Source organism: Cervus elaphus, chromosome 3 (assembly GCF_910594005.1).
Source record: "Cervus elaphus chromosome 3, mCerEla1.1, whole genome shotgun sequence".
Taxonomy (NCBI): domain Eukaryota; kingdom Metazoa; phylum Chordata; class Mammalia; order Artiodactyla; family Cervidae; genus Cervus; species Cervus elaphus.
This window is the reverse complement of record NC_057817.1, coordinates 28,697,573-28,709,629: the sequence shown is the minus strand read 5'-3', so window position 1 is coordinate 28,709,629 and position 12,057 is coordinate 28,697,573. Positions and strand designations below refer to the sequence as shown.

At 41.3% G+C, this 12,057-nt stretch overlaps 1 protein-coding gene across 1 annotated transcript in view; it reads right to left on the bottom strand.

The window, feature by feature from the left end:
- LOC122686125 (natural resistance-associated macrophage protein 2-like) overlaps nucleotides 1–12,057 on the bottom strand; it is a 32,847-nt gene that overhangs the window by 15,759 nt on the left and 5,031 nt on the right. The window contains exons 2-9 of the mRNA XM_043891241.1: nucleotides 8,485–8,556; nucleotides 6,720–6,871; nucleotides 5,883–6,002; nucleotides 5,112–5,231; nucleotides 3,771–3,877; nucleotides 2,934–3,004; nucleotides 2,767–2,834; nucleotides 403–558 (exon numbers count right to left, since the gene is read on the bottom strand). Of these exons, the coding sequence (XP_043747176.1) occupies nucleotides 403–558; nucleotides 2,767–2,834; nucleotides 2,934–3,004; nucleotides 3,771–3,877; nucleotides 5,112–5,231; nucleotides 5,883–6,002; nucleotides 6,720–6,871; nucleotides 8,485–8,556 (866 nt within the window). The remainder of the gene's footprint in view (nucleotides 1–402; nucleotides 559–2,766; nucleotides 2,835–2,933; nucleotides 3,005–3,770; nucleotides 3,878–5,111; nucleotides 5,232–5,882; nucleotides 6,003–6,719; nucleotides 6,872–8,484; nucleotides 8,557–12,057) is intronic.

Here is a 12,057-nt window from a genome sequence, read left to right as displayed (position 1 = left end):
AACCACTGACCTACAAAAACAACCTGATTTTAGACATAAGGGGGAGTTACCCTTAATTACAAAGGTCTCTGAAACTTTCCAGCAAACAATTGTGTTGGACTGACTGGTAAAAGCTAGGTTGGGCTCCTTCCTCCTGACCTCCATGAGGCCATTGAGGTTTCTGAGATTTAAAGACAAGAGACACGGTGCCCCTTCAGATCTTTTAAGGACTTTCGTCCTTTCTCTATGGGGTCAGTCATCTCTGGTCACCTTGGTGATACAAGAGTGTGGTGTCCAACTGTGGAAAAACACCGTGCTCCTTCAGGGCTCCAATAATTGTAAACTAAATATGTATCCCTTGCAACAAAAGGAAAAGATGCCATGAACTACATAAGTCACTGAGATAAGATAGGTCTTGCTTACCTTGACTAAGGCAGAATGCAGGTATATGTTGTGTGGTGTGATAACAGCACCCATGATGGCCACAGCCTGAATGATCTGTGGGGTACGACAGCCTGAACAGGATGGTAGGAACATGCCTTGGAGGACCTGGGTCTGGCTAGGTTTCACTGTAACATACTACATACAAACAGAACAGCTATTAGCCTTTTCTGGAACTTGACACTAGGAGAATAATACGGTACTAGATAACATTGCATCCTTTACTCCTTAAACCCCTTCATCAACACTATTTAGGAAATGAGGAACATAGAACCACCCAAAAGAAACCAAGCACCACAAGGTTAGAGAATTTATGACTGGGGTATCCAGACATTTCACATTATTTTACATATACTAAATAGATGTGTAAAGAATATAATTAATATTCTAAAGAAATAACATGGTTGCTAAGGGCCTTATTGATATTAGTGTCACAATAACTCCTGTGAGACACACCTTAGAATACAGTGAATTCTTGATTACCCACACAAATCATGCTTCTGTGCTCAGTTCAGTTCAGTGGCTCAGTCATGTCTGACTCTTTGTGAACTCATGGACTGCAGCACACCAGGCTTCCCTGTCCATCACCAACTCCAGGAGCTTGCTCAAACTCATGTCCATTCAGTTGATGATACCATTCAACCATCTCATCCTCTGTTGTCCCCTTCTCTTCCTGCTGTCAATCTTTCCCAGCATCAGGGTCTTTTCCAATGAGTCAGTTCTTCGCACCAGGTAGCCAAAGTATTGGAGATTCAGCTTCAGCATCAGTCCTTCCAATGAATATTCAGGACTGATTTCCTTTAGGATTGACTGGTTGGATCTCCTTGCAGTCCAAGGGATTCTTAAGAGTCTTGTCCAACACCACAGTTCAAAAGCATCAATTTTTCAGAGTTCAACTCTCACATCCATACATGATTTCTGGGAAAACCATAGCTTTGACTAGATGGACCTTTGTCAGCAAAGTAATGTCTCTGCTTTTTAATGTGCTGTCTAGGTTGGTCATAGCTTTTCTTCCAAGGAGCAAGTGTCTTTTAATTTCATGGCTGCAGTCACCATCTGCAGTGATTTTGGAGCCCCTAAAAATAAAGTCAGCCACTGTTTCCACTGTTTCCCCATCTATTTGCCAAGAAGTGATGGGACCAGATGCCACGATCTTTGTTTTCTGAATGTTGAGTTTTAAGCCTACTTTTTCACTCTCCTCTTTCACTTTCATCAAGAAGCTCTTTAATTCCTCTTCGCTTTCTGCCATGAGGGTGGTGTCTTTGGCGTATCTGAGGTTATTGAAATTTCTCTCAGCAATCTTGATTCCAGCTTGAGCCTCATCCAGCCTGGCATTTCTCATGATGTACTCTGCATGTAAGTTAAATAAGTAGGGTGACAATATATAGCTTTGACGTATTCCTTTCCCAATTTGGAACCAGTCTGTTGTTCCATGTCCAGTTCTAACTGTTGCTTCTTGACCTGCATACAGATTTCTCAGGAGGCAGATAAGGTGGTCTGGTATGCCCATTTCTTTAAGAATTTTCCACAGTTTGTTGCAATCCAAAGTCAAAAGCTTTAGCATAGTCAATAAAGCAGAAGTAGGTGTTTTTCTGGAACTCTCTTGTTTTTCAATGATCCAACATCTGGTGCTCACATATGTATATAAAAATTACTTATGCTTGCCACTAGCATCTGCTGAGACTCACTCAAAAACACTTCTCATACACTGTTTTTCCTGGTTCAGCATTTCTCTTGGAAGCCTTAGACCAAGCTGTATCATCTACTCATAGAGTAGACATACTTTTAAAAGCTTAGCTAGTCCAATAAACAGAAATCAGTTTATAATAATTGGACATAGAAAGGTGCTAGGTTTCACTTCACTGCATATAATGATAAGGTTAGGGATAACCCAACGCAGTGTTGGGGCTGGGGCACAAAACAGGAAACATGCACTGTATCCCCTATAGTTCATTAACTGTTACAATGCAGAGAAAGTCCAAGCTGGAATTACTGTCAACCAGGATGAGCAAAAACAGAACCCGTCAAGGTAACAACCAAGAATAACCCTGCAACTCCTCTCCTAATCCTTGCCAAGGCTGTTCTGTTGTTGAGATGGCCAATTTGGGACCAGGGAGTCTAGTCTGGAAAGTCCTAGAAATTCTAGTCATTTTTCACCTAGGAGCCCCTGCAGAACTTCCTGGACACTAGTCTTTCCTATATCCTTATTCCTTTAAAATTGTCCTAGTGCTGAATTTGGGTTTTGTTAACACACGCTGTCTTTTATAATAAAAGGACAAAAATTTTGTTTAAAAAGCTAATGAAAAAAAGACAAACAACAGCTAATGATCAGCCTGTAATACTTGCCTCATAACCAAATGTGAGGGCCATAATAGTGATGAGAAAACCAAAAAACGCTTCCAGCTTCCGCAAACCTGAAGGGGAAAATGTAGCAGTGAGTTCACAGAAGGCAGATTTCCCCGTAAGCCACATGATGGAAATTTCAGTGACCCCTCTGTTCCCACTGTCCTTACCATATTTGTCCAAAAAGAGAAATATAAGGGTATCTGCAATGGTGATGAGAACTCCACCCCATAGAGGAATCCTAGGTCAGATATTAAAATGGGAGATTAAAGAAAAGAAAAGAAAAGAAACAGTAAGAAAAAGACTCTCTTCCCAACAACTCTCTAGATATATGACCCTTGGAGGAGCAAGGACCTGGGGAAAAGGGAACAGTGGTAAGGAGGCCAGGCCTTGGGCGTTTTAGGATCACAGCACTAAGTAAAGTAATACATTCATTCAAACTTTATCTACTATTACAGACATTCAGGACGCAAAGCTGAAAAATATGGGTCTTATCTCTCAAGGAGTTCACTTGACAAGTGGGATAAGCTGACATACAAATTAATTATAATATACATTGCCACACACTGGATAACACAGATATGCATGACCAAACATGAGAACATGGGAGATAAAGAGCCTACATCTGCCAGAAGAGAAGAAGGTGGTTCCAGAGTGGTTAAATGGAAAAAATAATACTTGAGTTGAATTTTGAAAATTGAAAATGACTTGGGTTTTTGTTTTTATGTTGTTGTTGTTTCATTGCTAAGTCATGTCCAACTCTTTTGCAACCCCCATGGACTATAGCCCACCAGGCTCCTCTGTCCATAGGATTTCCCAGGCAAGAATACTGGGGTGGGTTGCCATTTCCTTCTCCAATGGATTGTCCTGACCCAGGGATCAAACATGCATCACCTGCTTGACAGGCAGATTCTTTACCACTGAGCCAGCTGGGAAGGACTTTTGTTTTTATACTTGCTTTGAAATCCCACAAAACATTGATTACTTTCTAGAGAAAACCCCCTCACCTTCCTACAGACAGGAGATTGATGGCAATAGCTGAGCCAATAACTTCTTGCATATCTACACCAATGATAGCCAACTCCACCATCAGCCACAGAAGGATTCGTGGAACCTAAACATCAAACAGCAGAAAGATATGGTTCTAATTAATCATTTCTAAGAACTTCCCTATAGTTTGGAATTCACATTTTGGCACTGTGATAAGGACTTAATAACAGTCCTTTATTAAGCCTTAGGTCCAGAGATGAAGGACCAGAACTCAGCTTTGGCCCCCTGCTGGAGAGGGCCAGGGTGCTCTTTGTGGCAGAGCCTGTGAGTCAAGGTCAGGGCAGCAGCTGATGCCAATTTCTTCTCCTTCCGTTTCACTTGACAGAAGAATGGAATTTCCATTCATTATTTCCACTTAATTTTTCATCTAAAAACAATCCTGAAAGTTTTAGTGGAAAATGAGAATGCTAGGATGGTCAAAATATTGTTCAGGAGAGAATAAAAATACTGCAGAAGAAAATATCTATCCTGACCACAGCTGAAGAGACAAAACAAACGTGAAAATGTTGGAGTCATCCTTAGTGTAATAATACACAAGCAAGTAAAAAAAGACAGATATGCAAATGGACTCGGGGCAAAGTGTTGGAATTGGGTGTCCTATAATAAAATCTGGGATCTAATCTGGTCAATAATTGAACAGAAAGAAATTTCTGTTAGCTCATTGAGGCCAGGAAAAAAAAAAAAACAACCTCCAGGAATCTACTACCTAACAAATATGTCACAAAAAAAAAAAAAAAACCACTAAGATACATGAAGAAAGAGAAGATAAAACAAACTATGAATTCCCAAGTTTTTTTGTTTTTTTTTTTTAAGAGGCATACAAGATAAAAAGCAGGTAAGGATACTCTCACAGCCAGGAAAGGAGATTGAACATTTAAGACAAACTGGAGGCAGATTAGTACTTATCCAAAGATCAAGTCAGTTTAAACCTGTCTTCCAGACACTGTTGTTGTTGTTCAGTCGCTCAGTGGTGTCCGACTCTTTGCGGCCCCATGGACTGCAGCACGCCAGGCTTCCCTGTCCTTCACCATTTCCCGGAGTTTGCTCAAACTCATGTCCATCGAGTCGGTGATGCCAGCCAACCATCTCATCCTCTGTGGTCCCTTCTCTTCCTGCCTTCAATCTTTCCCAGCATCAGGGAAACACGGTTTAGCAGCAAGAGGAGCTAGAGAATTTCCCTTGGGATTCCCAGCCCTCAGGGCCACGATCCCCACATCCTCCACTATTTTAGTATACTAGGGGCTAGCATAGGTTACCAGACACATAGTTACCTATGATGTGAGACGAACACTGCTTACCCTGGGATACTGGCGGTGACACACTTCAGCAAGATGCAGCCCAGTGACCACTCCCAGTCGGGCTGCAAGGCTCTGCAGCAGGAGTCCCATGATGGTGGAAAACAGAACAACCCAGAGCAACTAGAGAAGAACAAAATCCCGCCATTACACTCTCGAGATAACTGGAAGTTTTGGTTTGGTTGTTTGGCAATGGGAATGAGAAACAGCACACTCAGGGAAGAGCCCAGTTCAGGAATCCAATGACCTGAGTTCTGTATCACCTTCTGTATCACAGAACTTGCTAGGTCGCCTTGCACCTTTCCAAGTTCTAGTTCTGCTGTTTCACTTTTGTTCAAGGAAACTACCTGGGTAAATAAAACTAAAAACCAACTACGTGATAAAATAAAATTTAAAAACAGAAAAGTACTTTTCATCGAAGTGTTAGAGCCAATGAAGAGTCAGCATGTAGCCAACCAAGGTTCATATCCAACAGGCAGAGCAGAGGAAAAGGATGTGGTGTGCTGTGTGTGTTTAAAAAGGAAAGAAAAAGTTAAAGTGTTAGTCACTGAGTCGTGTCCGACTCTTTGTGACCCCATGGACTGTAGCCTGCCAGGCTCCTCTGTCCTGGAATTTCCTAGGCAAGGATAATGGAGTGGGTTACCATTCCTTTCTCCAGGGGATCTTCCTGACCCAGGGATCAAACCTGTGTCTCCCTCATTGCAGGCAGATTCTTTACTACCTGAGCCACCAGGTAAACCAAAAAAAATGGATGAGGGAGGACTCTATGTTCACCTTAAATCCAGCCAGTGCTCCAGACTGCAAATCACATTCAATGTTTCCTGGATCCACAATGCTCATAAGAAATCCTGGTCCCGTGAAAGCCCAGAGTTTGCGAAAGCTAAAACAAGAGGGCTGTACAAGAGAGGAAAACAGAGCAAAATGATTATCTCCTCCAGGGGGAGAATAGATACATGCCTATGTATGGCTGACTCCCTTTGCTGTCCACCTGAAACTAGCCAATATTGTTAATTGACTAGACTCCAATATAGAAGAAAAAGTTTTAAATAATAATAATAAAAGTGTCTCTTGGAGAAAAAAAAAAGGTTATCACCTCCAAACTGCTGATCTAATTTATCTATTATTTTATCACATAAAAAGCAGCAATATCAGTTTCATAAGAACAAAGGGTTCGAAAGTTGGACATGGGTGAGTCCAAGTTTCTCCTCCATCTTATCCATTCCTTATCAATAACCTGGTGAGCTCTCTGTCCAAATAAGAGCCCTTCTCTTACCTGCCCTTCCAACAGCCTTTCAGTCTAAAACCGCAGCAATAATAGCAGTACCTCTGTGCTCAAACACTACCCAAATGGGACAAAAGGCACCGGAAAAAAGGGAACATGAAATTTTCCCTTTCTGGGTCAAAAAATGCTCACTAGTACAACTTGGCAATGGTTTTTCAAGGGCCTTAGTTTCCTTAAAAGTTTCTGTTTACTCTGACTACAAAAATTCAGTCTTCAGAGATTGCTTGCCAGAACTGACTCTGAGGTTGCTGATCCTGAGTTATCCAGCAGACATTGTACATAGGTCTTCCCTAGATGATAATATTTTTCTCTAAGGACCTGTCACTAACCTTCTCCTCAGGAATGGCAATCTTCTCATCAAAGTAGGTGGTAAAGGGCTCCTCTGTGTGTGCCCCAGGGGACTGTGGAATTGAGGAGTTACTGCAGGCAGGGTTGATGGCACCAAGACTGACAGAGACCCCATGGTCTCCAGAAGCATTTTCTGAATTAACAGATTTGAAAAGAAATGAGTTAAAATTAACAAAATACACTAATATTAATAATCATCTTAGAAATACTGAAATTAAACCTTTTTAATACCTAAATGCACAAGATCAACCTGACTCTGTATCAATTTCTGGTTCAGTTCAGTTCAGTTCAGTTCTGTCGCTCAGTCATGTCAGGCTCTTTGCGACCCCATGAACCACAGCACGCCAGGCCTCCCTGTCCATCACCAACTCCCGGAGTCCACCCAAACCCATGCCCATTGAGTCAGTGATGCCATCCAACCATCTCATCCTCTGTTGTCCCCTTCTCCTCCTGCCCTCAATCTTTCCCAGCATCAGGGTCTTTTCAAATGAGTCAGCTCTCCGCATCAGGTGGCCAAAGTATTGGAGCTTTAGCTTCAACATCAGTCCCTAAAATGAACACCCAGGACTGATCTCCTTTAGGATGGACTGGTTGGATCTCCTTGCAGTCCAAGGGACTCTCAAGAGTCTTCTCCAACACCACAGTTCAGAAGTATCAATTCTTAGGCACTCAGCTTTCTTTATAGTCCAACTCTCACATCCATACATGACCACTGGAAAAACCATAGCCTTGACTAGATGGACCTTTGTTGGCAAAGTAATGTCTCTGGTACTTTATTTTTATTTATATTTCTAATAAATTAATTTCTGAATAGGCAACACATTCACATGGCTGAAAATTTGAGGAATACAAAATTGCTTATGGTGATAAAGCTCCCTCTCAACCCTCTTCCCCGGTCACTAAGCGCTACATCAGTTTTCAACACTAATCTCACAAATGGTCTCCCCCTACTTTCACGCTTCTATTGTACTGCACTGTGAAAGTCACTCAGTCGTGTCTGACTCTTTGCGATCCCATGGACTATAGAGTTCATGGAATTTTCCAGGCCAGAATACTGGAGTGGGTAGCCGTTCCCTTCTCCACGGGCTCTTCCCAACCCAGGGATCAAACCCAGGTCTCTGCACTGCAGGCGGATTCTTTACCAGATGAGCCACTGGGGAAGCCCTCACGCTTCTACTGCCACTTGCCAATTTTTAGAATCATTTTCTTCTAAAATCACTGATGTCTAGCGCTTAATATATAACATCCCTAGACTAGCCGCACTGATAACCTAAAATCTTAACTTTTAGAAGGAAATTGTCAGGCTAATGGGACACTCCAGTCTCCACCCCCCACCCATTTTTTTAGTAGGATTTACTCAAAGGATCATCCTTGGACATGATATCTCCATCAGGCTGCCCCAAAAATGGGTAACTTGCAAAATACTGCCACATTTCAGGCTAAACTCTGAAGTTTCAGGGAAACCACCAAACAGGAACCTTTTGCCACCTGACTAAGACCGGCAATGAAGAGCTTGGGGAAGGGGAGGTGTCACCCTCGTGACAGGAGCACTCATCGATGACTAATCAGCAGCGTTTCCCTTGTCTGAATGGAGCAGGTCTCCATGATATTGATGGCTGGGGGACAGGAGATGGCGACAATTTTTGATGAAACAGAGGACAAGAAGGACAATATGGTAAATCTCTGTTACTGGCTTAAGCCTAAATCCAAACAAAAATGAGTCAATGACACAAAGCTGTAAATTACCATCTGGCATCTTCTGTTCAGGACCCAACACCGTAGTGGATACCTGAGTGCCTGAGTTCATAGAATAGGACTCTGGAAAGGAGAGAAGAGAGGGAGAGGAATTAGCAAGAACAAATTAAAACAAGTTTCACGAGCAGCATTCTGTGACACTGTATGACTGAACCCTTACTATGTGAAAAGAATAACTGTTCTACTGAATTAGATAACCTTGGAAATAATCACAGTTCGCAGACTATGATTAGAGATGTTTAATAGAAAAAATATAAAAGTCTTAATCATATTTTTGCTGGCAACACTTCAAAACAAAATTGAAGTAAAGGGTATTCCAGGAAAGTGGGCAAGTAGTTTTTAATAAGTATCCACAGGAAATAGTGAGGGACAGGGACACCTGGGGTGCTGCAGTCCATGGGGTCACAAAGAGTCAGACATGGATTAGCGACTGAACAACACAACAAAAGCATCCACAGAATGGCTTTGAGGCAATCTCCCAGTCTCTGCCTTTGCCTCCAGATTAACCCAAATATTTAAGAGACTGACTTCCCACCATTTTGATGGGTTTCTAAGGACAGAGATCTATAACTCTCTTTGATCTAACTAACAATTTAAGCTCATATTTCAAGCTTCTGGGTCGGGGGGAAGCATCTCACGAGCACACTGGTAGAAGAGGGCCACTGTTTCGCAGCCTCACCTTTCCGTGAACAGAGACTTCAGCTGCAAGGTTTCAGGTCTCATTCCTCAGCACTTCAACAACTAAGAGAAAAATGAATGACCAGCTCCACCTCCCTGCCCCCCCAGAGGCACCAGGAGGACAAGGCATAGTCCACATTCCACCTGCACTTCTCTCCATCAGCAATAAGCAGCCTGGGAAGGGAGAGCATGAGGACTACTGGGTTAAGTTTAACTGGGGGTTAGAGGGGGTATATTAGTAAATCCATTGGGTCACAGATCTATGGCATATTCTCCAGTCAACTCCACCGATAAGGCTAATTTTAAAAAATTTTGATCTACTGATTAAGGAATCTATTTCTCAGTTAAGTTCAAACTTCGAAGGGGAAAGGTAAATAATATTAATTGTTAACCACCTCCCCTTGAACCCCAACAACTATCCTACTAAAAAACTAAGGAAGCCTCCCCTTCTCTATCCTTTACTAGTCTTTTTCCACTCCTATGTGAACAGTGCTCTACTTTCTTTTTTAGATATTCTGGTAACATATTCTGGGGTTTTCCTGGTGGCTTAGCCGAAAAGAATCCTTTTGCCAATGCAAGAGACTTGGGTTTGAGCCCTGGTTGGGAAGATCGCCTGGAGAGGGAAATGGCAACCCACTCCAGTATTCTTGACTGGGAAATGCCATGGACAGAGGAGCCTGGTGGGCTACAGTCCATAGGGTCTCAAAAGAGTCAGACATGACTTAATGACTAAAACAATAACAAATTGACATATTCTATACCTATTTTGCAGAATTAAGACCTGAAGGGGGTGTTAGATTTCATCTATATTCTGGAGTATAAAACATACCACCTCTTGCTAAGTTAGGAAACATAACCTTTCATCTCTATAGTTACCAATATCAAGAACTTTGTATAATGAACAAAATCCATGTCCTTCCTATCAGAGTTTGAGCTACCAGATGGTTTCACCAGCAGATCTCAATACTGCTGACTAAACCCCACCCTTATCTCAGCCAGCACCTCACCTAAATGGGACTTACACATCTGACCACTCAGTAGCAGTACCACTTGAATTCCAATCACAACACAGCTCCTAGACCCCACTGAGAGCGTTTTTACTTTTATTTTACATTAATTCTAAGAAATCAAGATAACACACAATAAACTAGAAACCAAAAATCCGATCTGGGACTATGGCTCTTACACAGAAAATCATGGGCTATTTATATGAGAAAACTTCTGTATGCTTCAATCCCTCAGAAACATTATTGTGGGAATTCCCTGGTGGTTCAGAGGTTAGGGCTCCATGCTTTCACTGCCAAGAGTGTGAATTTGATCACTGGTCAGGCAACTAGGATCCCACAAGTCACACAGCAAAGGCCCTCTCCAACCCACCTCCCAAAGAAGAATATTATTATGGGAGTTCCCTGGTGGCATAGTGGTTAGGATTCTAGCCTTTCACTGCTGTGGCCCAGGTTCAATCCCTGGCTGGGGAACTGAGATCTTGAAGCCACACAACATAGCCAAAAAATAAACTAATTAAATAAATAAAATAGAAAGAAGTGCCAAAATGTCGTGAATGATTTTTTTTAAGATTAGTATTATTAATATTATATTAGTAAGAATAACTCAAGTTTCTAATTGCTGCTCTACTCAGGAAGGACCAATTCAATGAGATTACTTTTGTCTTGATGATTGATATCTGGTTTCAGAAGGCACAGAAGTATTCAACACATTTGAGGAAGATTCCTATTCAAAACAGGCCTTTAAAGGTTATATTTAAAAAGCAAACAATTGAGACAGAAGTGTGTTTTTCCCCAAGTATCATGTGTGAAAGGGTGATAGTTAAATAATTTTAAAAAGAAATGTCTCACAAAAAAATCGAATTACTGTAATTAGTATTCTAAGTGATTATTCCCATAATTACTTACAGAACTTTTAAACACAAGAGTCTGATCTTCTTTCCAAAATCTCTCTCCAAGAAAGAAAATGCATTCTAGATTTCAACTTCTTGCTTTTTTTTTTTTTTTGCTACGCTGTGCAGCTTTTAGGATCTTAGTTTCCAGAACAAGGATGGAACCTGGGCCTGGAAGATAAAACCCCCGAGTTCCAACCACTGGACCATCAGGGAATTCCCTAGATTCCAACTTTCTCATCAAAACATTGAGTGAACAACTCTAACTTTCATTGCTTGCAGTGTCTAGAGAACATAACGAGGGCAAGGAATGGAGAAATCAATGCGCTCTGCATGCTGCCAGTGTTTAGGTCTTCACGAAAATTCAACACCCAGATAGAAGCAGTAATTTAATAATAAGAACACTTTGCTCTCTAGGACCATACCTCCAGGTCATTTTAGTCATTAAATTATGTTAAGAAAAAGATCAAATGGAGATACAAGTAATAAAAATCAACCCTCCAGTACTCGGACAATTATGATTAACAGTGTGCCTTGACATTCTAGCTCACCCCCAACCACTAAGTGTCACCTTCTCTTAAAGCCAGCAAGTTTCCTCCTATCAAACAGCCATCAACAGCAGGGGGGGAAAGGCACTCATGGGTCAATGCAATATAACAATTTTATCCCATTCCTCATTTAAAAAATTTTAAGTCTGTTTTACAAGATAAGAATGCTAATTACATTTTCTGTCTAAATGTCAAAAGTCTACATATCCTTTGACCCAGCAATTCCATTTCTAAAAATGCATACTAAAGAAACACTTGTACAGGAAGTATCAATATGTGCAAGAATATTTCCCACAGCACTGTTTGTAGTTTCAAAAGACTAAAACAACCTAGGACATTCATAGAATGGAATACCATAAACAAGGCAAATCTAAACAGATTGACAGGAAACAATCTCCAAGATACACTGTGAAGTTAAAGATACTATAGAACAGTATGCTA